This window comes from Strigops habroptila, chromosome 1 (assembly GCF_004027225.2).
Source record: "Strigops habroptila isolate Jane chromosome 1, bStrHab1.2.pri, whole genome shotgun sequence".
Taxonomy (NCBI): Eukaryota; Metazoa; Chordata; class Aves; order Psittaciformes; family Psittacidae; genus Strigops; species Strigops habroptila.
Window position 1 is genome coordinate 137,009,836 of NC_044277.2, and position 27,113 is coordinate 137,036,948.

The 27,113-nt window shown below is 39.1% G+C and overlaps 1 protein-coding gene across 2 annotated transcripts in view; it reads left to right on the top strand.

Annotated features, from left to right (window-relative positions):
* LOC115613821 (ubiquitin-conjugating enzyme E2 E2) overlaps positions 1 to 18,437 on the top strand; it is a 211,208-nt gene extending 192,771 nt beyond the window's left edge. For both annotated transcript variants that reach the window (XM_030499809.1, XM_030499818.1), the window contains exon 6: positions 17,077 to 18,437. In XM_030499809.1, the coding sequence (XP_030355669.1) occupies positions 17,077 to 17,174 (98 nt within the window). In that variant the 3' untranslated portion in view covers positions 17,175 to 18,437. The remainder of the gene's footprint in view (positions 1 to 17,076) is intronic.
* The last annotated feature ends 8,676 nt before the right edge of the window (positions 18,438 to 27,113 follow it).

A 27,113-nucleotide genomic window follows, 5' to 3' on the forward strand; every position in this document is an offset into this window, starting at 1 on the left:
CCTTGCCATGCTGGCAGGAGTTTCTGCCCCATGCACCACCCATCGGATTGTCTTCTGCACAGGGAAAGACAAAGGGATGTAGGTTCGCTTGAACCCTATCAGGAAAACCCGTCTCACGCTGGCAGTCCACACGAGGCTGCCAGCGTTTGTTTGACTTGATGCCCATCGACACACTCCATTCTCCTGACTCTGCTTTGGGCTGATCATCTCGTGTACAGGGGCATTAACATCCAAAATTGCCACGGCCCCTTACAGAGTGAGCATGTGTCAACGCATTAGGTTCCACCAGAATAGCTCTATTTTCCAGCTAATAAGCTTCAGCCATACCAGCATGCGTGTTAATACACTAATAGATGTCCACTATATCAATAAAAAAGATCTATTTTCAGAATAATTGAGAGATTTGAAAGTGCTAGCCTGTCCAATTTAAAAAAAAAAAAAAAGAAAAGAAAAGAAAAGAAAAAGTTAAAAAAATAAATCTAATGCAGCTTAATAAAGGAAAATGTAACATAGCTGTAAAAATAAAATCTGTTCCATGCTGGAGCATTTGGCTCCAAGTGAGGATTTGGCTGACTTGTGGTCACAGCTCTGCTGTTTGGCTTCCATGCTCAGACTTTAAAAAGCTGCCCAGCCCCAGGTAATGAAGAACAGGTCCATGCCCCTCACCACTCAACAGACTGGATGTATCTTTTTTCTCTCTGTTCTTCCATATATCTCAATCTAACAGGAAGCGTGTATGTTGTTTCTCCTCATCTGGTGCTTCTTCATAGGAGAGGCTGCTTTCTGTCAGTGCCTGTTCATGTCAGATGTTCCGTCTGCAATTTTTTAGACTTCCCAATTAGCATTCCTTCTTTTCCCCTCACCCCCAGTTGTGAAGTGAATTTAGAAACTGGATGACAGTAAATTCAAGGGATAAGCCACTTCTCATTTTCCTCATTCCTGTAATTTTTTTCCTTAAAGCCATAATCTCCACATTTTACTACTATCAGAAACTTTGTTTCAGAATCCAATCTGATTTTTTTCCTTCCTGTATAGCAGCTTAACAGCTTTGTTCAGTTTATCAAAAAAGACTCCTAGTCTTTCCTGTGCCCAAACATATTCTGCTCTAGTTGTAATGAAATTTTGTCTCCTTTTAGAACATTTTTGTCAAGACATATAGAAGACAGGAAAATCAGAAATACTCCTTCTGTAACAATCCAGAGCATATTTGGGTAGGTTTGTCAAATGTGATGAATATTCTGGAAAATGACTGAAAGAAATTGGCAAAACAATATTTAATTTGTTGAATTTTATGAGGTTGGCTAACCCATGCTACTTTGGTTCATCCCTGGCACCCACAGGCTGCCAGGTGCAACGTCACAGCACAGTACTCTCAGACATACAACAAAATAATCTCGCTTTGCCATATATCCTTTTTGTAAGCAGCAGAGGGTCATGTAAACAAAGAAATTGCTCTGTTGTCTGAGATATTATTTATAGTCCTTAGCTCGGAGCTGGTTTTCCCTTTTCTTCAGAGTTTGTATACTGTGCTCTGTCAGGAAACGGGCAAGTTTCTGGGCTGTTTCAGCACAATGGAAAATGCTCTCTTTGTATGTGGGGCAGGAAAATACTCCATGCCATGTCACTCAAGCATGGAAACAAGTAAGAGACAGTAAATAAAAGTTAAGAGTGCTGAGGAGTCAATTCATGTAGTAATGTTTTTTGGTTTGTTCTAAGTTGCAACATAACCTTTCTGTCCCTTTATAAATCTCTGCCTTGGGTTGTTCCCAAAAGAAATGAGCTCGCTCTGGAGGCTTTTGCTTAGCAAATACAAAATGTAGTGCGTGGTTGCTTTGCTGTCTTGGTGCTGCTGGACTGGGAAAAGAGTGAATGGGTGTTTTACAATAAAGGCATCATAAAAAGTTGTCCTAAAGAAGCACGAAAAGAAAATGCAGCATAAAACTGATGGGGTTTGTTCTGCTCTCAGTGAGTGCTAAATGACAACATCAAATGTGGGATTTCTTGGGAAAAACCCATCAGCGTAAACTTCATTTACATGAGCAAAACGATCTTATCAATTGCAACAAAGTTCTATTTGCCAGAAATAACCTGTTTATCTTTAAATACTGTATGTTCTCCTGCCTGTTCTGCAGAACCCGCTATGTATTTATTGAAGTAATACATACATATTCAGACTGATCATATCATATATTTTAGAGGTGATATTTACAAATTCTTGATAGTCTATCAGTGGCTTCTTTTTCCATTCCTTTTAAAAGATACTGTACTATACTATCTTTATTATAGTATGTATACAATACTAATTGCTATTCTACAGTTTGAATCACTTTCTCATATGCTGAGCTGGACACAGAGTACCAATATGTTAAAGGCATTTAGGCACCTAAAGATGCCAGCAGACAGCTGGCAGGGTTTTCAGTACTTCCATGGGATTTAGGCATCTGAAGTCCCACAAGGAGCCTTTCTGCACTGCCAGGAAGAGACCTTCTGTGTAGCTGGTCTTTTAAGTATTTGTAGACATATATGCCTATATGTCTTAAACTCTGTGAAATTAAACACATGTAAATGCAAGTAGTGCAGCAGCACATTGTGAAAATTATGCATAGATAAGCATTGAAAGAGAATTAATTTGCTTTGCCATAAAGAGCTGATGAAACTGTTACAAGATCTTGTTCTTATCAGTTGACTAAGTCCCCTCAACATGAACTCGTGACTGTGGGGATTATTATAACAGCAGGAAAAACATTTGTGAACTGTCATCCCTTTAGTAGTTCTCAGGAAAATATGCCTTGGAATATCTCCTAATGATGTGTGCAGGGGGAGGAGGCTTGGATCAGGATTACTGTTTATGTTGGCCTAGATCTTTGCTCTTTTTAGTTGCACATTGATAACACCTTATGGATAGAAGAGTGTTATTCGTGAGCATAGAGGCTTTTCATGTGTTTAGATTTTGGCTATTCAAGGCTCACAAGACATCATCAAAAAGATTAACACAACTATAGAAGTAAGATTGTTTATAAATACTTAGTTTTAAACCCTCCATTATGGTTTCAGAAGTCTACGGTCTGTTTAAATATTTTTTTCTCTGGAAAGTGTCTGGAGCTATTTACATAAGAAAATTGGTGGGTTTACATCATTTAGAAAGTGAACGAGAGAGATTACTTTTTAAAAATAAAACATGCAATCTGGGTTTTGTTGTATCTGAGGCAGAAAGCAGTCATTAAGTGTAGGTCCAGATACTAGTCACACACTCTATCCTTTTTTCTATCTGATGTATCTGTAACACTACAAAGAATAATCACTAGAAGGAGGAGTATAGTCATTCCCTAGAAGAAAAACAGTACTACTCAGTTCAGTCAGGTATGTTGCCTGTAACTTCTCATTGCTCAGTGGTTCAGTGAAAAGTGTAACATTTCCTCAAATTACTCATACAGCTGTATACTGGAGAGGAAATTCCCTCCTAACCACAGCTAACAATCAGATTATGTGTTGAAGCATGAGCAGTAATAGCATTTGCAATGGTAACTTAGGTGGTGCCATGACTAGTGTGTTTTCTAATTCTTTTTTAATTTTCCTAAATTACCTTCTAATATTCCTACATTATATTCTTGGATGTATTTAACTATTTCATGTACCTGCTTCCTTTTAACTTTCGTTAAATGCTGGGGTTTTGTTTGTGTTCTTTTCTTACTATGAAAAAGATAAGCAAGACCACTTTTTTATAATCTTCTTTACAAAATTACCCATCACATCTTATTTTGTCTTTTTTTGTTTTTCTAGAAGAAATAAGGTTAGATTTCAACTATTCCTGAAATGGGAAGGTTTGACCATGCTGCTAATGATTTCTTGTCCTTTTTAATAAGTTATCTACTCCTGTTTTGTTTTTATTTAAGATGAGGTGAGAAAAAATTAACTTCAGACATATAAATACCCAACCATCAGTTTATTAAATTGCATTTTATTAAATCAAAGACTGACTAAAATCCAAATCAGTAAAGAGGCTTTGTGCATTTGTGTCAAGAAATAAATGTAAATGAGTGTAATTGGCACTCACAAGAGAAGAGTCTTGTCACTGACTTTAGCTGTTCCTCGTCATTATTATTCTTCAAAAGGGGCTTCTAGAACATACAACATTCAGTCTTATCACAAAATGGAAGTAAAGCTAGAAAAAATACGCCTGGAATTTTGACATTTTTTTTTTACATGAAGCTTATAGAAGCTGTAGGATAAATATACATACAGGGGAGTTAAACTTTTGTGCATTTCTGCTCAAGAAACATAGGGTTTCTATGAGTTTTACCTTAGCCATCTTTAAAGTACTTGAGAAAATGCATGAGTGATGGATGCTACAAATAGAAAAAGTTATAATTCATTTTCCTTCCAGTAAACATGTAATTTAAAATTGTACCAGTGGAGATTTCTTATGCCTATTACCTCAGAGAGAAGACAGGTAATTTAGTGCATACACATAATACATCTTTGTGTGAACTCAGGCCAAAATAAGTCATCAATGTTAAATGCTTAACAATGTCAAGTACTGAAATACAGCTATTAGTTATTTCTCATATATAAAATAGAGTCCTACCTTAGTTTGAATGAATTCCAAGATACAAGGTAAACTGCCTTCTACTTTCAAAATACACTCCAATCATTTACAGTCATTACACGTATTTTCTTTGTTTTATGCAGTTTTTGTCTAGCCAATATAGACATGTCCTTAATTACATGAATCTTTTGGATGAAGTGGATACAGCACTTCTGGGCTTAACTGTATATATTATTGCTGATATATTAACTGTATATGTTTAAGGAAAAATAATTACAACTAGAAAATCAATGAATTTAGACATCATGTTTTACCTGTATTTCTACACTTCATTATCTAATCTTATAGTAATTCAATCTAATATTCATTTTTCCCAGTTAGTACTAATAGCTCAAATCTCAGCTGGAATGAACTGGCATCACTCCTGCTGAATTTTTGTGCCTCAGATTCTTCCATTTTACTAAGTGGGGGTTTGGGTGTTTTGATTCTTTTCTGTGTACCTTTTTTAACATGAAGGCAAGGACAGATTTTCAAATTTCTTGCCATATGTTTCTAACTGCCTACAAACCACCTTCAGGACCCCCATTAGCACAACTATTTTTAAGGCTGCTTCTTCCTGTGCTTAAAATATAATTAATCTCGTTTCACTGTAGAAATCACACTGCTCCACATTCTTTAAGCTTCTGAAAAGAAGCCTGCTACGTTTGGCTTTCTAACAGACTCACAACAAGAATGTAGAGTCAGTCCCGAAAAGCAGAATTTATAATCCTGGATATAAGTATGTTAGCTATTAAATCATTTAGTCTCTCCCTTTCATGAGTAAGATTCCAGATATTAGTATTCCTGAGTCATTCAGATTCTACCTTCAGAGATGATTTACACTACTGCAAGACATGTCTCTATTATTTTGCATGGATAATTTTCTACATTATTCAGCAGGAGAGGAGGAAACGGTTGTTTGTTTTTTACAGTTTTGCAGATTATCAAAGGCAACAAATAAAACAAATTATATGCAGTGCGTGTTTCAGAATCCCTATTTTCACAGCAAATTAAGTTCAGGTGCATTAACTGGAGTAGCAGTCAGTCACTTAAATAGCAGATTGTATGGTGTAATTGTCCCAAATTTAAGGATGGGCTGTACTGTAAGATTTCACATTCAGACGGGATACAGAAATAGAGCTCTGGTTAGTAAATTGTAGATTTTTCCATCTGCACAAGGCTTAGAAAAAGGTCCTTCTATGCAGTGGAGCATTTGCAACTTTAAGATTAATTAGATTTCAGAAAATTCTCAAAGGCTGGAATCCTCATTGCTTGGGTCTTTATAATGCTGATCAGATAAAGTGGCATGAAAGTGGAATTTACTGTAAGACACAATATTATACTAGCAGAAGGAACACCTTCATGACCTTCCATGTCTTTTCCATTCCTGCCTTGTATAGTTTTTCCCTATGGCTCAATCTTAGGACTTTTTATGCCAATGCCTGAAATTTTTTGGCAAAGGGATTATCATTTAGTCAGGCATGACAATGGAGTCAATGTGACCCCTCACACAGGAATGATAGGATTTCCAAATAAACTTATTTTACCTGTTACTAAATATGAAATTATTGCTGTAAATATCATAAATGCAATCTTTATTCAGCATTACCATGTAACTTCATTGCAACTAATCTAAGGGCTAAACTTGCGTACATGATGAATGTTAATTATTTTGTTTAACCTGTTTTTCCTTCTAGTCCTATTAGAACCTGTTTGTAATTAAGCCTAATTATATTCATGTTCTGAAGTTAATTTGGAAGTGGATAGTCCACTTGGTTACTAAAATGAGGTTATTTTCCCACTCACTTGCTGGTTCCTGTCACTGCCAGAGCTCACACCACCTTGCTTCCTTCATATGATATCACCTCAGTGACCAGCCTCCAGACATACTGTCATAACTGGCCTGTACCACTCTTCAGGGCAGGGTAACTTTCTTGAACCACTGTGTGTTGGTACAAGCACCTTCCTTGGATGCCTCTGTTGGTAGGGCAGTATTGCTGCAAACTTTGCAGCACTCAATGGATCATACTTCACCACTCTGGACTGTCAGAAACCTTTCAAGTGTACACATTAGCAGTGACACTGACTCAAGAGGTCCCTGTCCCATACTCTACTGAGATGGCACCCTATTTCTGACATTTATAGTACAGTAACATTTTGGGACACTTCCTTCAGAATAGTATGGACCACAGATGAAGATGGCAACATGCGTCATAGTCCTGACATGCAGCCACACAACTGAGCTCAAATGACCCATGCCTGCAGTCCAGAAAAGCCCCAAGAAGCTAGCCCCATCAAAGAGGCCATCCGGGCCATACCAACAAAAATCCCAAACAAATTAGTTTCCAAGCGTTTTCCTTCCACTGTCTCTTGATGCAGATATAAACTTAGACACATCTGAGCCAGATACAGCCTGCAACTTCCTTCCACATGTTTCCTGGGAGAAAGGGAACTATATAGAAGGAATGGAGAGGTCTGATTGATAGTTTTTTTGAGTTGTTATTAAGTAACACTAACAGGTGTGTTAATGCAAGGCACACCTAAGTTCCTATTCCTGTTCCAAGGGGTGTTCAACTTGCCAAGGGATTTCAATCCCTGGGTATGAAAAAGAGTTCTATTGGCCGTTAGTAGGGATAAAATTCTTTACCTTTGGTAAGAATTTTTATTTGGTAAAAAAAAGCATCTTGTATTCTTTTGACATTTTGTATGGGATTCCTAATAACAGTTTTGGATTTAAATGTGTCAAATTAATAATGAGATTTAATAGAGTGACAAGGAGAAAATCAGATTAAACCAAAATTAGCAGCATTCATAACATTGGCTTTTCTAGTTAATCCAAGTATTAATTGCAATAAAGGAACAAAGGTATAGATTCAAAAGCAGAATTCACATGCCTCCTAAAATGATCGTAATGTGTTTAAGTTGAATATTTTGGTATTGCTCACATTCAATTCCTTCTCCTAAAAGTGAAGATGCCTTTAGGACTCATTTTCCTCTCAGTGTATAAATGCCACCAAAGACCAGGCCATGCAGTAACAGTTCCTCCCCTCCCTGTCTCCTGGGAATCCACATGGTAAGTGGATCCTATTGGAGCTCTTGGGTTTCTTGCCCAGTAATCTACCTTAGTACATGTGACTGTAGTCTATATATGAGACGAGACAAATCCAGAAGAAAACTGGTTCTTTTTTCTGTAAATAAAAACGCTAAATACGCCAGAATTCCTATAAAATATCCCTCCTTTAGTAAATATTCAGACAAAAAAAAAAAAAATCCAGTGTTTTTTCTGAAAATATAGTTAGACCCTCTGGATACACACCAGTTACATTATGGACCTTAGCATTTTGGTTGCTTAATAGCATTTTGAGATCCGAGTGCTGCAATTTCCTATTACCTACTCACAGTCATCTTCCATAAGGTAAATGCATATTGCTGTAACTTTTTCTGCAAATTTTATCAAGCCATGTGGCACATAATGTCTTTCATGTCAATTTCTTACTTACTAACACCTTTTTATTATTTTTTTCTGATAACCATGAGTGTTTCTCAATTGAGTTCATTATTATGAACAGATACGTTGCTAATGCATCTATGCTTTTAATTTTGAGACGCATCCAAGCATCAAAGTGAAGTGTGTTATTTCAGAACTTTAATTGTTCCAGCATGCTGGCACTTCTAATAGATGCATGTTCTTCCTTAATTAAAGACAACTCTTCAAGATCAGTACTCTGTGCCTCGTCGATCCATGATTGCCTCAGCTAACTCCCAGTCAGCCAGTGAAGTTTATAGAAACCCTGCTAAAAACCGAAGACTGAAAAAAAGCTTACTCTTTAAACAAGAATGATTTCCCTTGGCAAGATACAGAGACGAATCACTGCCAATGCTTTCTTTTAAAAGCCATGTTAATAATACTCCTTATTTCTGAAACATCTTTTTCTTAGGCAGCCTCATCTTTCACACTGATCTGTGGTAGGTAGCCTGACAGCAATCAAATGCAGGTCTAGAGAAAGGAATTAATTTCTCCTTCCATCTATACAAAATGTGTATTTTAGGAAATGGATGTTTTTTAAACTGGATTTGCAGAGCTCTTTTATTTTTGAAGATAGGTGACATTTTTCTCCAGACAATAGTTTGGACGCTGGAATGAAGTTACACATGCCTTAATATTTGTGTAACTTCAATCACTGTATGAGCAGAAGTCAAACGTGTTTCTGACAATTCTACAGACTTTCATCTCTTACAAGCAGTATGATGTGGCCACTTCCTTCTTACCTGCCCAGATGTGTGTCCTGGCTACACCTTGGCTGTACAACAGAACAAAACCTCAGGGTCTTCCATGCTTCATCTCACATCCCCCTTTCTCCTTGCTCTGATTTCTCCCAGGAAAAAGACACAACTTCATAGGAAGCCGGGTGCAAAACTGTTAAGCCTCCTTTAGCCCTGCATTAGCACAGTGACCCTAAGTCAGCTTTCCTATATAGGGACAAAAACTTTTGGCAAACTTGGGCTTTAAAGTTACACAGTAAAAGCTACGGCCTATAGCACAATTTTCACTTAGTTCTCTAGATGGCAGAGGTGATTAGGATAAACATTCAGATAGATTGATTTTCAAAGATTGTGTCTCAAATTCTTATGCATCTGCCCTGTATTTACTTATTTCCCATATTATACCTTGAAAGACAATCCTGGGTTTTATCTGAAACTGAGAACTGTCATAACAAAGTCAGCCTTTGTCTCTTCTAGCTTGAACACATTGAATCACCTTGTATGTAAGAATGCTACGTCAAAGGATATCTTAACTGCCTCTCTTCTTATTTTCCTTTGGTGGGAACAACACTTAAAGGTCAGATGGTTGTCCACTTTGCCAAAGCACTGTCAACCATAGTAGCCAGCCTAATGAGGTACATGGGCTCTAAGGCAATTTCAGCAGGCATATTTTGAGGTTTTAGCACACTGACGTGTGCTATATGTGTGACAGAGCCTATGTGTATTAGAATATTTCTACTGAGTGTCGAGATGTGACCAGCCAAATCTGCAAAAATAGTTCCTGAAATGAGAAGCAGATTTCATTCTACTCCATATGATATGACTTCTGCAATCTGTAATTGCTGAAATTTATATTAGCTTCACTAACTTTTTTCCTAGACGATATTATACCTTTCTAGAATTTGTTCCTTTCTGCTCTAATGATTACCTTTTTTCTTTACTAAAACAATTCATTTTATTTGTTCCCTGTTTCTCTACAGTGTTTATTGATTACATTGTCATTCTTCCATAGAGTTCTCAAAGAAAGAGCCTCGTAGATGGCTAAATACATTCTGTACGGATAGCTGGAACTGTGATTTTGTGAAAGTCAGAAATAAATTGTAGTTCAGCTTGTAGGGTGTGTAAAGCAATTCATAGCCTTGCTACAACCCTTTGTTCTGACTCAAATCACTCTGTTGTTCCAGTTCATATATGTATGTTGATGAGACTTCCAACTGCGAGGCTAGTTTTATTGCTGCACAAACAGGAATTAGTGCTGTGCTGCACTTGTTTTCACTTGTGCCCTGATTTTGAGTACTCTTTTCAAAGGTGAAAGTTTAGTGGAGTAATTCAGTGTGCCACTTCACCTGGGTCTGCCTCCAAAGAATTACTTAATCTATGCATTATTATTAATGATAGCGAAAAGAGAGAGCCACACTGCTGCTGCAAGATCACTGAAGGATACTATGATACATTTCATATACCTCATTTTCCACATCAAGACTCACAGTAACCTTGACATGGTCTTCTAGGAGTTCATTAAGTTTAAAAAAGGTGACATGTGGCTAACAATGGAAAGTTCCTGATGCAAAGTGACACTATAAATAAAATTACTCACAAACAAGTCATTCTCTCTTAATCCCTTCCTCTTGGAGTATTAAATTGTTCTGTGACATACTTGGTATCGCTTGTCTCAGACTGCTTTCATCTGCAGTTTTCTCTGACTGATCTTCTTGTAACACTAGCCTGGATGGCACTGAAAACAACATAATAAAATATAATTAGTTTTGGGAGGGTTTTTTAAATGAAGTTTAAGGGAGGTTTTGGTGTGCATTGAGCTATCAGCAATTGCTGTGAAGAAAACTGGTGTTTCAGTGAATTATTAGTTTCTGCTTTTTTCCCAATCTTAATATATATTTTTTAAATTTAATTTTTTAGTTTGCCTTTTGGGACCTATTTCTTAAAGGTTGGTACAATATTAAAAACCACAAAAATTGGCTTCAGAAAAATTGGCTTTCACTGCAAGCCAATATGGGAATATATCATGTCCTGCACTGATATTTGCACTGAAATCACCAAACAAAATGTAGTTACTTAAAATATGAACTTTTAGTTTGGGAAGGTTTAATTTTGGGGTAACCAGTCCTGCCTGAGCTGCTCCATAAACATGACTCCAAGGCAGCTATCCTATAGATGACACACAGAGCACCTGGACTTTTCCTAAAAACCCTCGAAAACCCCAAGCACTCCTCATTTTTTAATTCAAAAAGAAATACAGCAGAATATTTGGAAACAGAGTCAGCCCTAAAAAAAAACACAATTAGGATTCAATAAACCAAAAACTCTTCTATGTATGTAGCAGAAGTCCAAATAATAAAAAATTACTTGTTTGTTTTCTTCTACACCTCACACAGCCTGTCCAAAGAAAAGGAGGCAGATTTAGTTTTCGGTGACTGATATTTCAGTATGGGTAGTTCCATGGAGCCTCTCAATGGGATGCTTCTCACAGTTATGAAAACAGAGTCATTTATAGCTCAGGAGACGGAATAAGACCTTTTAAGTTGCATCTAACCTTTGGAAATTCTTCCAGTTTAATTCTGCTTCTTCAGCTGGAGACCAGCTCTTCCCAGTTCCCCCTGATACAAAGCTGAATCTAAACCCAAAGAAAACAAAGAAGTGTATTGTAAATATTTGGCTGAAGAAACTCTGAGATTTTTATAGGGTTGTGGGGGGTTTAGTTTTTAAGGTGCTCCAGAAATCTTTCTGAGAACCCACTTTTTATGGTTTAATAACTGGTTCCATCAGCCGTTCTCTATTAAAACTGTAAAATACTGCAATAGAAATATAATTCTACTTTAGAAATGCTCATAAAAAATATATATATAATACATACAAACACCCGTAATGTACATTTTAAGTCTAAATGTGTATCTCTGACCATGTTGGCACTACCAAGTGGAATTTCATTGCATATCATGTGGCTGATGGAGAAGGCACATTGAAATCAAGCTGTTAAACACACCATCTCCATTTTTTATTTCACTAGAGTGTGTTTGCTGTATGTTTAAAAGAGCATTGAAAAGCCCAGGAGATGAATTCTGCTCTGAAATTGCTATTTGCTGACATAGAAATAGCTGTAAAAATACAAGTGAAGAAAAATACAGTATAGCAATATATTTTCATTTATTTGGGGGAAAAGTAGTTTTAAAGAAGAATTACAGTCTGTCTTCTGAATGATAAAGCAGTACAACTAGCATTAAACACAGCTGAAATTTTGTAATGACCAAACCTCAGCTCATCCAAATCCCCAATAGCATTAACTCCCTAGAATTGGGCTGTAAATTTGATTAGCCTTACAACAGACATGAGACACAAATGTTCTTCTTTATACAGTCATATTAAGTGACTGCAAAAGAAGATGACAAGGCATTGTAGAGCAGCCCATCCAACATTTTTAAGCTGGGAACAAGTTCCAGCTCACCCAGCTTTCAAAACTACATTTAAATACAGGGTAATTTCATGAATTCTGATACAACATGAGGATTACATATGGTGAGTGAGGGAAGATTTAGCAGCTGCAGCCTTCCTATAAATCATCCAGAAGCTTTCTTCATACTTTACTTCTCTTGATTGACATTTCCATGAAAGTTACATCACTGAACCTTAGCTTCTGTCCATTCTTGTTTAATTTTATGCTTTTAAGATATATTTTCATAAATCTTGTGCTTTCCTTTAACATGAAGTTTGGTGCTGTAACTCTCAGTGTGGTCCAATTTTACATGGAACTAATCAGAGTATTGGATAAAAAAATAATCTTCAAACAAGCTAAAGATTATAGAGACATCCTAGGACAGATTTCTAGAAGTAGGAGTCAGGGACTAGAAGAAATTATGAGACCTCAAAGATTTTGAGGTCCAAAGAGTGGCACCAGCTTCTCTGGTGAGGTGACACTGTGCATCACGGTGTGACTCCCAGAGCTCCCTACACGTGGTTGTCGCAGCCAGCACCACCCACAACACTTCTCTTGGGTTTCGGTTCTGCAGAATCATAGAATCACAGAATGGTTTGGGTTGGAAAGGACCTTAAGATCATCTAGTTCCAACCCCCATTCCATGGGCCGGGACACCACACACTAGACCATGTTACCCAAGACTCTGTCCAACCTGGCCTTGAACACTCCCAGGGATGGAGCATTCACAACTTCCTTGGACAACCCATTCCAGCACCTCACCACCCTCACTGTAAAGAACTTCTTCCTTATATCTAACCTAAACTTCCCCTGTGTAAGTTTAAACTCATTACCCCTTGTGCTGTTGTTACAGTCCCTAATGAAGAATGCCACACACAATTGCTCTGCCTCATCCAGGTTCTCCAGCTACTGGCACCTCGAGGGCTGGGGTGCCCATGCCTGCCCCCATAGCATGGAAGGAGCTGTGTGCAGGTGGGGCCACCCCAGCTCTCAAACCAGGCAGCATGCATCTGGTGATCCAAGAGGTTCCAAAGTACATTATACCTTCGGGCTAGGAGTTGCATTGTTTTGCTGTTATTGGTATTAATTTGATGGGGGTTTATTTTCATTTCTTTCACTAGGTTGTTCTAATAACACATTTCTGGCATAGCTTTATATTCCAGTCCCCTGGTTTCGTTGTCATTTAGACATAATCCTGTTTGGAGTCAATCTAAAATGAACCCTGATTCGCTGATGAATCACACTTCTTTTGAAAAAAATAAATAAATTAAAGAAAAAACCTAGAGCACTTTCCTAGTTATGGAAACAGATTTCTAATATCAAGACTAAACCCACAGATATATACAAATGGAAAATAAGAAACAGTTTCATGGTAACGAGAAATGGAAAAAGGGAAATGTACCATTACGAATTTGAGAGCCAGTTTTCCTTTTTAACTCTTAATTAGATAGCTTACACAGTGCTTGTTTTATAAATATATATTTGGCTCTTCCAGTGGAGATTTCACAATACTCCTTGAACAATGCAGCCCATCTGAGAACCATGTAGTGCTAGGATATGTGCTGCTTAGTTTAGAGGGTTAATGGGAACCATCATTTCTTCCTCATACTTGTTATTTTGTAGGACTTGGATGCTATAACCAAGGGTCGTGGGGAATTAAATCTTTTAATTTAGATGCTTCAATTTATCTTATAATCTCCATTTCTCTCCTCACCAGCTGTGCTGACTTCCCAAACAAAGCAGTTGTGCCTCCTGATGGTTTTATGGCTTCACAGGAACTGCTAAAATAAGCCAGATCTTCAAACACCTGTTGAAAAGTCCTTTTTGAAGTTGTCATAAATAACTACATATAATGACAACACACCTCAAGACCCTCTGATGGGCATGTGAAATATCTGGGCCTCTCTGGCAATAGCTATTTTTCCATTCTTTCAGTTTAGGGTCTCAAACGAGCAAGTGGCTTTGCCAAACTGTGGGTTTGTTCTTTTATTCAATACTATTATAACCAATAAAAGGTATAGCCAAATTGCAAAGAACAACTTATTACTGTTACTACCTAGAGCTCCTTTTAGTAGCGTCCGCTCAGCAGCTGGCTGTGGATGCAGCTGGTCCTCCTCATGCTACAGCGGGCAAGGACCCCTCTTTGCTTCAGCAGTCCTGTTTCACACAGGCAGACACTGATGGAGGGAGGCACTGACTTGAGGGAAGCACCCAAGATGATAGTTGATTCACAGGTTGCTCTCTCGGTGGGAATTTAAATACCTACAACAAAAGCGATGTAGACCTCAGGCATCTTGCAAGCTGTCACCTCCACTCTTTCCCCAACTGCCAAACAAAACTCTGCAAAGACAAAGGCTTGAACATATGGATAAATAAACAGCCTAGTTCCCTATATTACTGGGCTTCAACAGATTTCCACACATTCTTACAAAAAACTCCTCTCACTGATTCTCCCACCCCAAAAATATGTAGACACCCTCCCATGCTGGGAGGAGGTGAGAGGAAGAGCCTGTACCTTCCAAATCCTTCCAAAGATATATGTTGTTAAAATACTTCTTTGCTCCTAAATGGAGATATAGATGGAAACCCAGGCTAGAAAACCAAACATTGTCATCTATCATCCAGGATTGGGGATGATGATATGATCCTCAGTACCCTTTCAGTATATCAAGGAAATTGATTTACAGCTCTCAATGTGAAAGACGCTTTCACAGAAACATTCATCCCACACATAAAAGACTTGAAGATTTGAACTGGGTAAACCTTTACTACAGCATATCGCATTTCACTGACTCATATAAGGTCTTAGAATGTTCTTCGTGGCAGGACTTTAAATACACACTAAACCTCATTAAGAACTTGCCACCTTCTAGATAAGGCCATGATATCCTTGCAAACCATCACAGCCAGATGCCAAACCCGACATTCCGCAACAGCATGAAAATCGGCACTTTCATCAAATTTTGCTCCAAGGATTCCTTTCAAGTTCAACCCTTAATCTCCGTATCTCCATGGGTCTGTAAAAGTGTTTCTTCACACAGTGGTGTCACGTCCCAGGAGGATGTGGGAATTCACAGCAGTGCTGTCAGGCTCATCCCCAAGCTACCCTTACATTATGACAAGGTTTCCCTGTGGCTACTCCCAAAGTTTTTTGCCAAGAGAAATGTCCTTTCCCGTTGCCCAAGTTCCCCATTTACCCTGCAGTGTTTCTCAAACCTCATCCCAGCAGACTGTTAGCCTCCTATTTGCACAGAACAAAATCCTTCTGGTAATCCCCTATACAGTTCTTCTCCAGTGAGAATGTTGATGAGGAGTTAAAAGGTGATGTGATATACTTTCTAGTCTAAAATTTTTTAATGTATCTTAGATCAGATATGCTTCTTTGATGCTCATGCATGTAAATATAGCAAAGTCCAGGCCTTGGTGACCTCCTCTGAACACAGTAAGATACTAAAGGTAAGCATATGCAGTAAGTGTTTGCAGGACTGAGACTACCAGGACTTAACAGTTACAGTGATAACCTGACTTACTAATTTAGAAGGTGCAAACTTAAGATTCAAATCACAGGCTCTTCCTGAAAGTGCAGAGTATACGTTCAAAGCAAAAGATATTTTTTTATTAGATATTATTCACTAATGCTCACTAAAGTTGGCAGTAAGACACTCAATTGATTTTTGGCTAAGCCAGTGTATTTCTCTTATGATAAACTCTTATCATCAACAAACAAACAAAAAAGCTCAGATTTACTCTGCTTTGTGGAAGGCCTGACATCTAGTCCCAGGAATTTCAGTGGTTAATAACACAGAAGCCACACTCAGATTATGATTGTACTGGAGAAGCCAGATTCAATATTATTCAATGGCACCATCTTCAGTCAACTACAAAGCTGATTATTAACTGGCTTTCAGAAGAAGCTATGTTCACCTGTCATAAGTCAGGGACAAACATGGCATCAGTGCTTCTGAACTTGCATGCTACAATCTCAGGAAATCTACTGTTTCAGCAGAAATATCAAGAGTATGAGTTCCCCCCAAAAAGGGAAAATGGTGAAGCATTTTGTCTGCTTTAAATTGAGAGAGAAAAATACTGTCTGAAAAATGTTGATTACAGACAATCACTTCTGGGAAAGCCTTGTCTTGGTTTGTTTTTCTTAGAGGGCTGATTGGTTTTGATTAATTATTTCTAAAGTAATTTGTAGATCCAGACCAAATCATGCAGCCTTCTGGCCATATAAATGTTAAGAAAGATTCTATAAATCAAATACCAATTCTCAAAGTTTGGAATTAACTTTTGTTGCTTTGAGAATAGTACTTACTGCCCTAATTCCTTATCTTTCTTTATGCTGTAAAACTATAAGTATTTTTTAAAGTAAATAAATAAATAAAATAATTGAATTTGATCCTTTGAATCTTAAAGAATTTGATCCTATCTTCTTAGGTGATAGTACACATATTTGTGGGAGTCTAATTATCATAAATGACATCACCTGAAAGCAACTTTTAGCTCAGAATAGAATTGCTGGACCATCTGTTTCTGAGGCAGAATTTTGTAAAATGGTTTTAGTTATGTTTACCAGAAATGTATACCTAATTGCCAGCCAAGTCCTCCCCATCTTCTTCTTCCTTTCTTCCTGTATGCATGCGTGCTTTCAGAATGGGACTGGTATATGTAGCCATCTTGTTCTTACAGCTAAACCTGAGACCTGAATCAATGTGGATCTAAGAATAGCTTTTTCATCCTTCCAAGGCTGAGTATTTCACAGTTTGTGTTTCCTTTTCAGCTGACCCCCTGGTTGGAAGTATTGCCACTCAGTATATGACTAACAGAGCAGAGCACGACAGAATGGCCAGACAGTGGACCAAGCGATATGCCACATAGGAACCTACTCTAGGATTTGCTGGACCTGTGCAAGCACATTCACTAAGTGCATCAATAGCCCTTCCCTTCATTCTTATTTTTTATTAAATTTTGAACCATTTTGTGACAAAAGGTTGTCCTTACTTTCTTTTTTGTTTTGTTTTTATTTTTATTTGTTTGGGGGTTTTTTGTTCTGTTAACTTGAAAGTTGTTTCCCTCAAATGTAGACAGGGAATTTTGGTTATCAGTGCAAAGAATGTTGGATCTGTAATAGTATAGAGCTTTGTCACAAAGCTTTGTATTAATGTGTGGGTTTTGGTTGCTTTTTTTTTTTTCTTTCATGTGGTTTTGGGGAAAACAAATGAATTCAGAATTATATCTCATTTCTACTTAAATGTAGTGTTTAGGGTTATTTTTTTGTACTGAAGTCTAATGGTGGGTGCATGCTACTGGGAACAAGTTTTGTATAAAAGCTTAAAATCAAGAATCACTGTGCATTACTAAGACTGTGTTTATCACTAGCCTTCTGTTTCCCACGCAAAAGGCTACTGCGTTGAACAAATTAATATGTATTTTGATTTACTTAAAAAAAAGAAAAAAAGTGCTTGTAAATTTCTTAGGGACCTGCCACTTTTGACTGTGGATCAGTTGATGTACACTTGTATTATTAAAACACTCAATAAAACACTGTGGCTGATAAATGCAGTTCTTGCAAGACAGTGCTTTTGCATTTGTGCAGTATAGGCTGCATAGTCCTCTCAAAAGACAACTGCAGGTTAAGCAGTTTTAGACCTAAATTATTAATTTCTTCTCAACAATGCATTTCTGAACTTAGAATTCTTCATAGTGTATATATTTCATTTACAAGCATCTCCCAGATTTTAAGGCCTTTCTTTCACATGCTGGTGCTCAGCCTAGCTATTCGGAAGCCTCTTGCTGCATCTTTTATACTATGGTTTCACTATATCCATCTCGTTACATTTGAAATAGTTGGCTATAAAAATAGCCTTGCATGGAAAGCAGAATATTGATGATGATTTTATACAGGAGGCCTCATTTTGCCTTTCTCCAAGCTCTTTAATTGTAAAACCAACTGTTATTTAAAAAAATAAATTAAGGTTTTCGATGGGAAAATGGAGCCCATTACACCAATCATTCCCAGCACGTTCAATGGTAAGGGTATTTCTATTCAGAGTTGACCTTCAGGATAATTTTAGATATGCAGCCATAGAAGGAAAACTTATACTTGGCTAAGGAAATGTGTGGGTGTTGTGATTTAGAAAATATACGGTGTGATGCTGATATCTATAATGTTCGTTCTTTGTGTTGCAAGTCATATTGGAAAATCCCTGTCTCTCATAATTAAACGTTACAGATGCTATACACAGTGCTTGCCTGCCCTCTCCCCTCTCTCCTTGCCTGTTACGTTTAAAGAAGATCTTATCTTACAGAAGATATATTACAATAGGGATAGTATAGACATATGGGGAGACCCAGTCCCGTTACAATTCCACCCAGTCCAACCATCCTGAAAACTAAAGCAGTCAAGGTGACACCATAGAGCCTCTACGCCAACCACTGTGCTGCTCAACATTTCCAGGCTGGTTTGTTTTTCTCTCAGCCATTTGCTAATAACTAAACAGACACAGCATTTGAATCTACTGGCGAGCTGGCCTCTGTGTGAACAGAAGCTGAATGCTGACTTTGTTGTAGGTGGTATATAACTACAGCCCCACAGACCACAGGGATCTCAAAGAAATAATCAGTCTCTTGTGATCAAAGCAAATGGAGAGTCTGCTGGTGTCTGCAAAAGCCAACTGTTTACAAGCCCTGCCATACAACATTTTGAGGCCAACAGATCCTAGATACTGACATGAAAGAACAAGTGCAGTTCAAAAATAAAACAAATCAAAACCCCAAAACCAGACTTTTCTGAGCTAGAACATCTTTTCAGGACGACAACTGTTATGCATGCTTAAGGAAGTTGTTTCCATCATACATCTTGCCACAAAGTACCTCCACATCTGAAGGGAACCTTCCTGCTGTGAAAATACAAAAAAGGGGTAAAGGGATTAGAAAGAACAAGTGCATCTTTCCCAGTACAGTAACTGCATTACTTCTTCTCTTATCCAGTCTGCTGAAGAGATTCCTGCCATAAAAGACCTGTATCCCCTGAGACAGCAATTAATGGGCAATTTCATATTTCTTATGAAGTACTTGAAGTGTCTGCCATTCTGCAGCCTTTATTTACACTCAGCTGGACATAACGCAGTAATTTCCCAGGTACATTTTAAATCTGCTTGAAAAATAAGTCTTTAATTCCTACTGTCATCTTTTTCCCCCTCTCCCAAATACAAAGAAGACATTATAAACAGAAGAGCTTATGGTATCTCTCATGAAGATCTAACTGAAAGACAGCTGAGATACCTTGGAGGGGGGAAATCACAGAATTCTTAATAAATGTCTGTTTTCAGTTCATCAGCTCTCACTTGCCTTTCTTACCGATCAAAAGCTGCGCAGTTTGAATTTGCAGGTAAGTTGCCCTTTCTGTGAAGCTGAACAGAAGCTTTGTCCTAGATAATATAAAACTACTACCTTAAGAACTACAGGGATCTCAAAGAAATAATCAGAAAGGATCAACCCACGTTGATTAAAGCAGATGCAGAGTCTTCTGGCATCTGCAGGAGCCAAATGTTTGCAAGTCTGGCCATAAAACACTCTTTTCTATTTGCAAATCTGCTCTATTTGCCTCCCAAGTAATTCTTTTTCTTCATCTGCTAAACCTGGGAAATATGAAACAATATTTGAAACCTGCTGTTGTCGCTGAGGAGAAATGAGCCATCCCCAACAGAATTCAGTCTGCCAGCAGAGCCCCACTGAACAATAACGTATTGGCATAGTCCCAATTGTATTGGAGTCTTTTTCTCCTTTTTCCTACATCTAGAAGATATTGCACATTGTTCTCTCACCTTTGCTCTCCACATCCTCTGCAAATTTAGCTGATTCCTGCTTCAGTTTTTATGACAAATCATCTTTCTAACTTCTTCTAGATCATGAAGTCCACATGCTGCCCTCCTACAAGTGGATATGAAGATGATTCAAATGGCTCGCACGCAGTAAAACTTTCAGCAGCATACAGTTGTCCTAAAACAACATATAAAGGCCATCGCTTCAGAAAATCTCAGTATTTTCTCAAGGACACACAAATGCTAAAACTGGGTTTAGTTCTTTAAAGACATCTTACAGCTTTTCTGAATTCAATTGCAATATCAAGTAAACAATATTTAATTTCCAGTAACCCCAGCCGCATGTCACTGTCCCATACCCTTTGAGTCTAATTCATATGAAGCAGAAATCGGGGAACTCTCCAAACTGTATTTACGCATGTGGTCTTCATATCCCCTTGTCCAACTGGCCAGCTGATTTCCCTCTCTAGAAAACTGCAGAACAACATAGTTTAAATTCGGGTACCCAAAAGCATCCTATGTTGCTAGAGACAGCATTTCCAGACTGCCCCAGGAATGAGCAGGGTCATAACCCTTTTGATTACACACATTGTGGGCGATTGCAGCCAAACAGTTAAAATCTATTAAAACCAGCTGCTGTGCCATGAATAAGGCAGGAATTCCTCTTGAAAGATCTTTCTTCAAGTTTTCACATTGTGAGTTACAGATGCCCAAACAGTGGATGGCAGCTCACAGCCCTTCTGCCCTGCTACACTGTGCAAAGAGACCATGTAAGAATAAAACACCAAGGATGTTGGGTCCCATAAACCCCAAAATTGGGGCTCTCTTCAAGGTCCTCTCAACCCAATGCACACTCTGGGTGCAGTGCATGCTCTGAGCTGCTCTTTCAGCATGCTGTTAAGCATGCTGCTTCTCGATGGCTGTCTGATTTCTGGCATTAATCCTTCTGATTTACTCCTTATTCACCCTTCCCTTCTCTCTGGCTGCTTTCTTCTGTTTGACTGATTCATTACTCGAAGCTGAGAGGCCACCCAAGACACTGATCCCAGTTCAAATAGATCTTCCTGAAGTTGCCTGAGCATAGTAATATTTTGGCCCCCAAGTACCTGCCCAGAGTGTGCCTCCAGGCGCCTCTCTGCTCCCTCTTGCCTGAGGCAGTGCCTAATGCAGCAGGAAAAGCAGAGGCAGCTCTGCTGGAGTGCAAAGATGCCAAGTGATGATTCAGACAGTGCAGCAACTCCCACTTACTCCAGCCACAGCATTATCCTGGGATCCCTTTTCTCCTTTCCAGTTCTCAGAAACTTCTCTCTCTGAAGTTGGACACCTTGCCCCAGACCACATGCACTTGCCTGCATTTCGAGCCGGGCAGATTCAGCAAGGATTTGGAGTAAAAACTCTGGCACCTTCAAAGTCCAACCATGCAGCCTTGGCAGACATGATTCCTGCAGAGCCAGCTCTGCCTGCTGGTTTTCCATCTTCAGTTGCTCTTTCTTCTCTTCTTCTTTTCATTCCCTGTCATTTCTTGTCCTGTCCTTTCCCCCAAGACATCAATACTAAATCTTGAAGCTTCCTATTCCCTCGCCTCAGTTACAGCTCTGTTCTTCCTGCAATACTAATGAGACAATGTCACTAAACACTGGGCCTCCTGGAGCTGATTGAAATCCCCAGATTTTTAGGTCTTAGAAGCAAGGAAGAGGTTTGTATGTATTAAGTACTTCCTCATTGTGCCACGCCTGGCACTGGCTATAAAATATATCACTTCTCCCACACACATCATTAGCAGTAATGAAATCCGGGCTGGCCTGCCTCCTTAGCATGACATCCATATGCAAATGCAATTCCTCCGCTCAAACGATCTGCAGATCCAACGCATGGCTGCTTGAGACACCTCCGGCAGCCTCTTTCAGGTCACAACTGGAATATATTTAGGGACTACTATTTACCAGGAAGACTTTTATGACACCTTTAAATCCATCGTTCTGCACCCGTATTCCATCATGTGCTTTAATAGGGACCTGCAGCACTTTGGAATAATGAAAAGGGCACAGCAAAACATCGCTTTCATGTGTACTTTGATTGTAGAAAGAAAGTAGTCATGGGCTGATGGAAGGTTGAAATAAAGCCAAGGCTACTAAGCCATCCTAATCCCTCGCCAGTTCTAAATTAGAAAAATCTCACTTCACATAACAGCTAAATAAAAGCTGTATTTACTTCTATAGATTCAACAGAACTGAATCCAAGAAAACCACTATCCAGGCGTCTCAATAGTAAACATGGATGGTCAGATCATGCATTTCTGGAGAGGTTTTCTAGGGAACACTTCCACAGGGAAGAGCTTCCCAGCACACTCATCTCCTCCATCCCTTTCTGGCTGCATGCAGGACTTCCCCCTTGGCAGTCTCTTGGGAAATAAGGGCTGGAAACAAGCACCTCGGGTCATTCCTTATTGACACTGGTCCTCAAACACACTCATTCACAACAGGCATTTGTTGCTGCAGAATCAGTGCTGGGGTCCCCTTTTGTGTCACTGAGGACCTTGGGGTCAGGAAAAACAAAGGGTCACACTTCAGTTTCTGTGAAATGCCTCCTTTCTTTGCAGTTGACTCATACCCTTTGTAAGGCCCTGAATGGGGTCTCTTCACATGAATGGAGCTCCTACCACACAGATTTCAATACAGCCCTGCTCCTTTCTCCACTTGTCATAAACAGGGCAAAGAAAGTGCTTTTGCACTTTGGAAATACCTTGCTCATAGCAAAGCTTATCTATGCTCTTGCCCATCTTCAACCTCTACCCATTTAAATTTCCTGAACTCTCTCAATTATAAGGGCCTTTCTCTAACAATCACACCTTAACACCAAGACCCTGTAAAAATCCTGCTTCCTTCATCCTTTGGGCCACATGCGACCTTCATTCATCCCTGCTTCTTTTCTGAGGCTCCCCAGTTCCTAAATCTGCTTCTGCACTCAGGCTTAAGGGACCTAAAACCCATGCTAAGCCCATCAACCCACCAAAGTCACCTCTTCTCCAGGCTCCTCGCAGCTCATTGCTGTCTCACCAGTGTGTCGACATCTCACTGAGGAAGGGAAAGCCTACCCAGCGCCTGAGATTTCTACCATCTTTGCAAAAAGAGGGGTAAAAACCTCCTTTATTCTCCTTTATGTGGAAAAGCAAGTAATGCTCCCAGTGCTCAGCACTTACACTGAGGCACAAATAGTCTCTGCAGACCTCCTGGGCTCAAAGTTCAAAACAGCACTCTCTGTAGATCTTCTAGGAGGAGTACTGTAAGTAGCAGAAGAATGGTTTGTATTAAATGTCCTGAATGTTACATATCTAATAAATAGAATGAAACTTTCAAAAAAAGAATCTGTGTGCAGTGGCAACTTTGTAATCTTTTACACAGGGAAATAATTGTGTGAATTAAAAAGTCTCTCCTGTTTCCTGTTCTGCTTCATTATATGTTGTCCACCCACTACCTCTTGCTGCAGTTTTGAAAGAAAATCTTCCTGGAATCTACTTAGAATTTAAATCCTTACTGCAAAGCATCAAAGAATAATCAAAATGTGCTCTGTCATATCAAGGTAATCTAATCAGAAATACTTATGGCATTATTTATATACATACATTTTAATGATAATTTAATAATTGATAGGCTTAAAGAAATAATCTCATTGTCTTCTATTTCATAATATACATCATGAAATAATGTATTTCATTACTGCGTACATTTGCCATTTTATCTATTTAAAACAAATACAGACTCGAATAACTTCAATCAATAGTTTTCTGGGGGAAGAAGACGACTATTACTTGTGTAGAGTCATAGTCAGAGGAGTTGCTTGTCTTAAAAAACATAATCCTATTTGTAACTTTTTTCTTTCAATTTGTATACAAAATTGAGCAAAGTCTGCAAATGAAAAATGGCAGCAGTCACTCAAGCCCTGCAGATGTGCTGGCTGGAGCTGTTAGGCATAATAACCCTGTCTGATTTTCAGAAAGGCACTGGAACTCTGGAGGCAGAAGGACAAGAGATGAAGTCAAACCCTGAGAAGAAATGGAAAGTAATTACAGAAATAAACACTGGACTCCTGTGCTACAAATTTCGTCCAGTGATATACATATGTTGCAGCATCCCCCCTAGGTCAAAACAAGCTCTGCTAGCTGCAGGATGCGGAACCATTTGAGCAAACCTACTGTCACACCTCATTCAGATCTGACAGCTTCACATGGGGCTCGCTGGTTTTCCTTCTCCTCCTCCTAATCCCACTCATCAATGCCCTTGGTGCCTGGTGATATTTGGCAGCAGTTCTGCTGACACTGCCATAATCCAAAACTAGCGGGAAGAGGACACGGGGTTGTGCCTTGCTGGGTGATGCCATTCTCCCTCCTCACCTCTTCAAATACAGCTTGCAGCTCATTCAGGGCTGAGCCCCGACCTTATCCGCCCTGCAGAAACCCCTCTCTCAGAGGCTGAGACTGGGAGCCTACATCTGGATCTAGAAGTGATTTTTTTCTGAGAGGTGGGGAAAGGTGTAATCAGTAGCAAGAAAAATATTGAGCAGCATGAAGGTTTCTCCTTGTGGAGCCTGCCAAATGTGTGCAGAGGTGAGGCAACACATCGTTTACCCGGATGGCTGGATCTTATTTACAGAGGATGTACCCTGCTTTTTCTTAGGTTGCATCAAGCCTATGGATGTACTTTGAAGTGTAATGCTGCATGCGTTCTTATTTCTAAATCCTTCTCCTATATTATTCTAAGCCAGGTTCGAATGGCAGGAGAGGGGACGACTGCTGGCCACAACCCTATGACGCTCAGACTAGCACCTTCTTCATTCCACCACTGCCTCCAGGACATGTAGGACAGAAACCCAGGGCTGGAGGAGAGGCAATACAGAGGGCCAGGGCAGAGGTGCCAGGAGAAAAAACTCACCTGAAATCAGGCTTAAAATCAGACACCAGAGAGGTGCTTCTCTAGTCCACCTGAGAGTATAAATATATGTATATATATATGACATATGTGTATTGAAGCATGTTTTATATACATATACCATGCTGCTTTGATCACACACTGGCACCTCCAGGACCAAAGAGGATTTGGTTCAACCTCCAGCTGCCCCCAATGATGTGGCGGGTGGAAATGCAACTGCCCATGGTGCTGCCCGTGAGAGTGGTTCCAGCACTGCAGAAGTTAAAAATATAATACTAACAGGAAGTGATGGCAAGGCACTTAGTAATTTAAAAAAGAGGGGGTAAATGTCAATGGAAACCTCCTGCAGGACTAGCAGAAGTAAATGGGTGCATTAAGGATCAATATGTCACCTTCCAGTCATAAACGAATATCCCAAAGTACAGAGCAGCTTTTCCCTGTTGCGTTGCACTACACCTTGGCAAAACAGGCATGAGCCACATAGTACACAGCCCTGAAATTTATAGACTTGCCTTGTTCTAGTCACCTATGGACAATTAATTCATACATGTTATTACATAGATATTATTAGAATTATTAATATTATTAGAAATATTTCAAGCTGCTAAAGTAAAATTACCCCCCAAGATGAACTCCTTAACACTACATACTTGTCTTTTAAAGACCTTTTCTTCCAAATCTTTTCTTCCCAGAAAGCAGCAAAGCTGCTTTTCATCAAGGGAGAAAAAATATCTCCAGATCTTTATGAAATCCTTTGGGAAAAGTAAAACATACAAAAGTCAATAGTTCTCCAGGGAAGTGGTAAGGTGCTAGCTCGTGGTGAACATCTTCCTTTACTCCCTACAGCAGCTCTCACACTGCTGCACCCTGCCTGAGAGGAGGGACAGTCCATGAGACCCGTGCAGAGTCTCAACCAACCCATCGCATGGCCAAATCCATGCACTGTGATCTATATACAGTTTGTAGATTTGCATGACTGCTCTTGATCCACAAAGCTGAGCATGTGAAAGCTTTTTTCAGAATCAAGACCTTTTTACATGGTAGGAAGTTTTGGCCAAGGGAAAGATTTCAACAGTGTTGAATATCAATTCTAATGTAAAACTCAACAGAAAAAAAAGATATTCAATAACTATTTATCTGTGTCACCAGTTCTCCAAATATTTATACGTGTAACTGTATTTCTTCCATGTATATAAGATCTCTCTGATGAATCTGCTTCAGTTGTCCAAGTAACTTTTCTCCAGGATATTGTTTTCCCCATACTTAGTTGGTTTTAAAGTTCTTTGCTCATTAAAGTGCCAGCCCTGGGTATGGGTCTGCTTTAATTTCATAGATGTGCATAAAAAGTAGTCCTCCATGGATTTGCCACTCAAATGTTGCAGCATTGAAAATCTGGATGTAAAACACCGTATAAACCTAACTGAAATTGCCCTGCAGGAATTGATTTTTGTTGTCTCAGCTGATAGAAAAACAAAACGTAAAAAGCATACTGAAAAGTAAATTCAATTAAGTGCTAGATGCTAGAAGGCATCGTGCTGAAGGAAAGGTGCCTTCTGCCACTTAGGAGGTGCTGCAGCTGCCCAGCTCCTGCAGGATGTCTTCTAGCTGTGAGATGGCTGCAGGAGGGGCACCAGGTTTGCCCCACTCTTGGCTTCCTCCAGCACTTGTCTGTGAGGTGACCTACTGTGGGTACCAACACTTCCGACATCTCGTGTGATGGAAGGGACAAAAAGAGAAAAGGTTACAAATACTTCTGTGTATGAGCCTTTGTGCAAAATAAGAGCTGTTTTGTTCCAGCAACTGAAACTGCAAGAGATGCCTAGGTTCTTAGATGACAGTTGGTAAAACCATAGGTGTGTTTTCTGTTGCAGGTGAAAGCTGATGGTAAACTAGAGGGATTCACTGCAGCTTAAAGGACACACTTACAAAGTGTGAGAGACCCATAAAGCACGGTATCTTTTAAATATGAATTAAAAAGAGAGATGACCATTGGGAGATACTGGTGGCCTTGAATCAACTTCAGTTCTTGTGTAAATGATCCTCTGCCTGGACGCTTCTCACTCACTTCT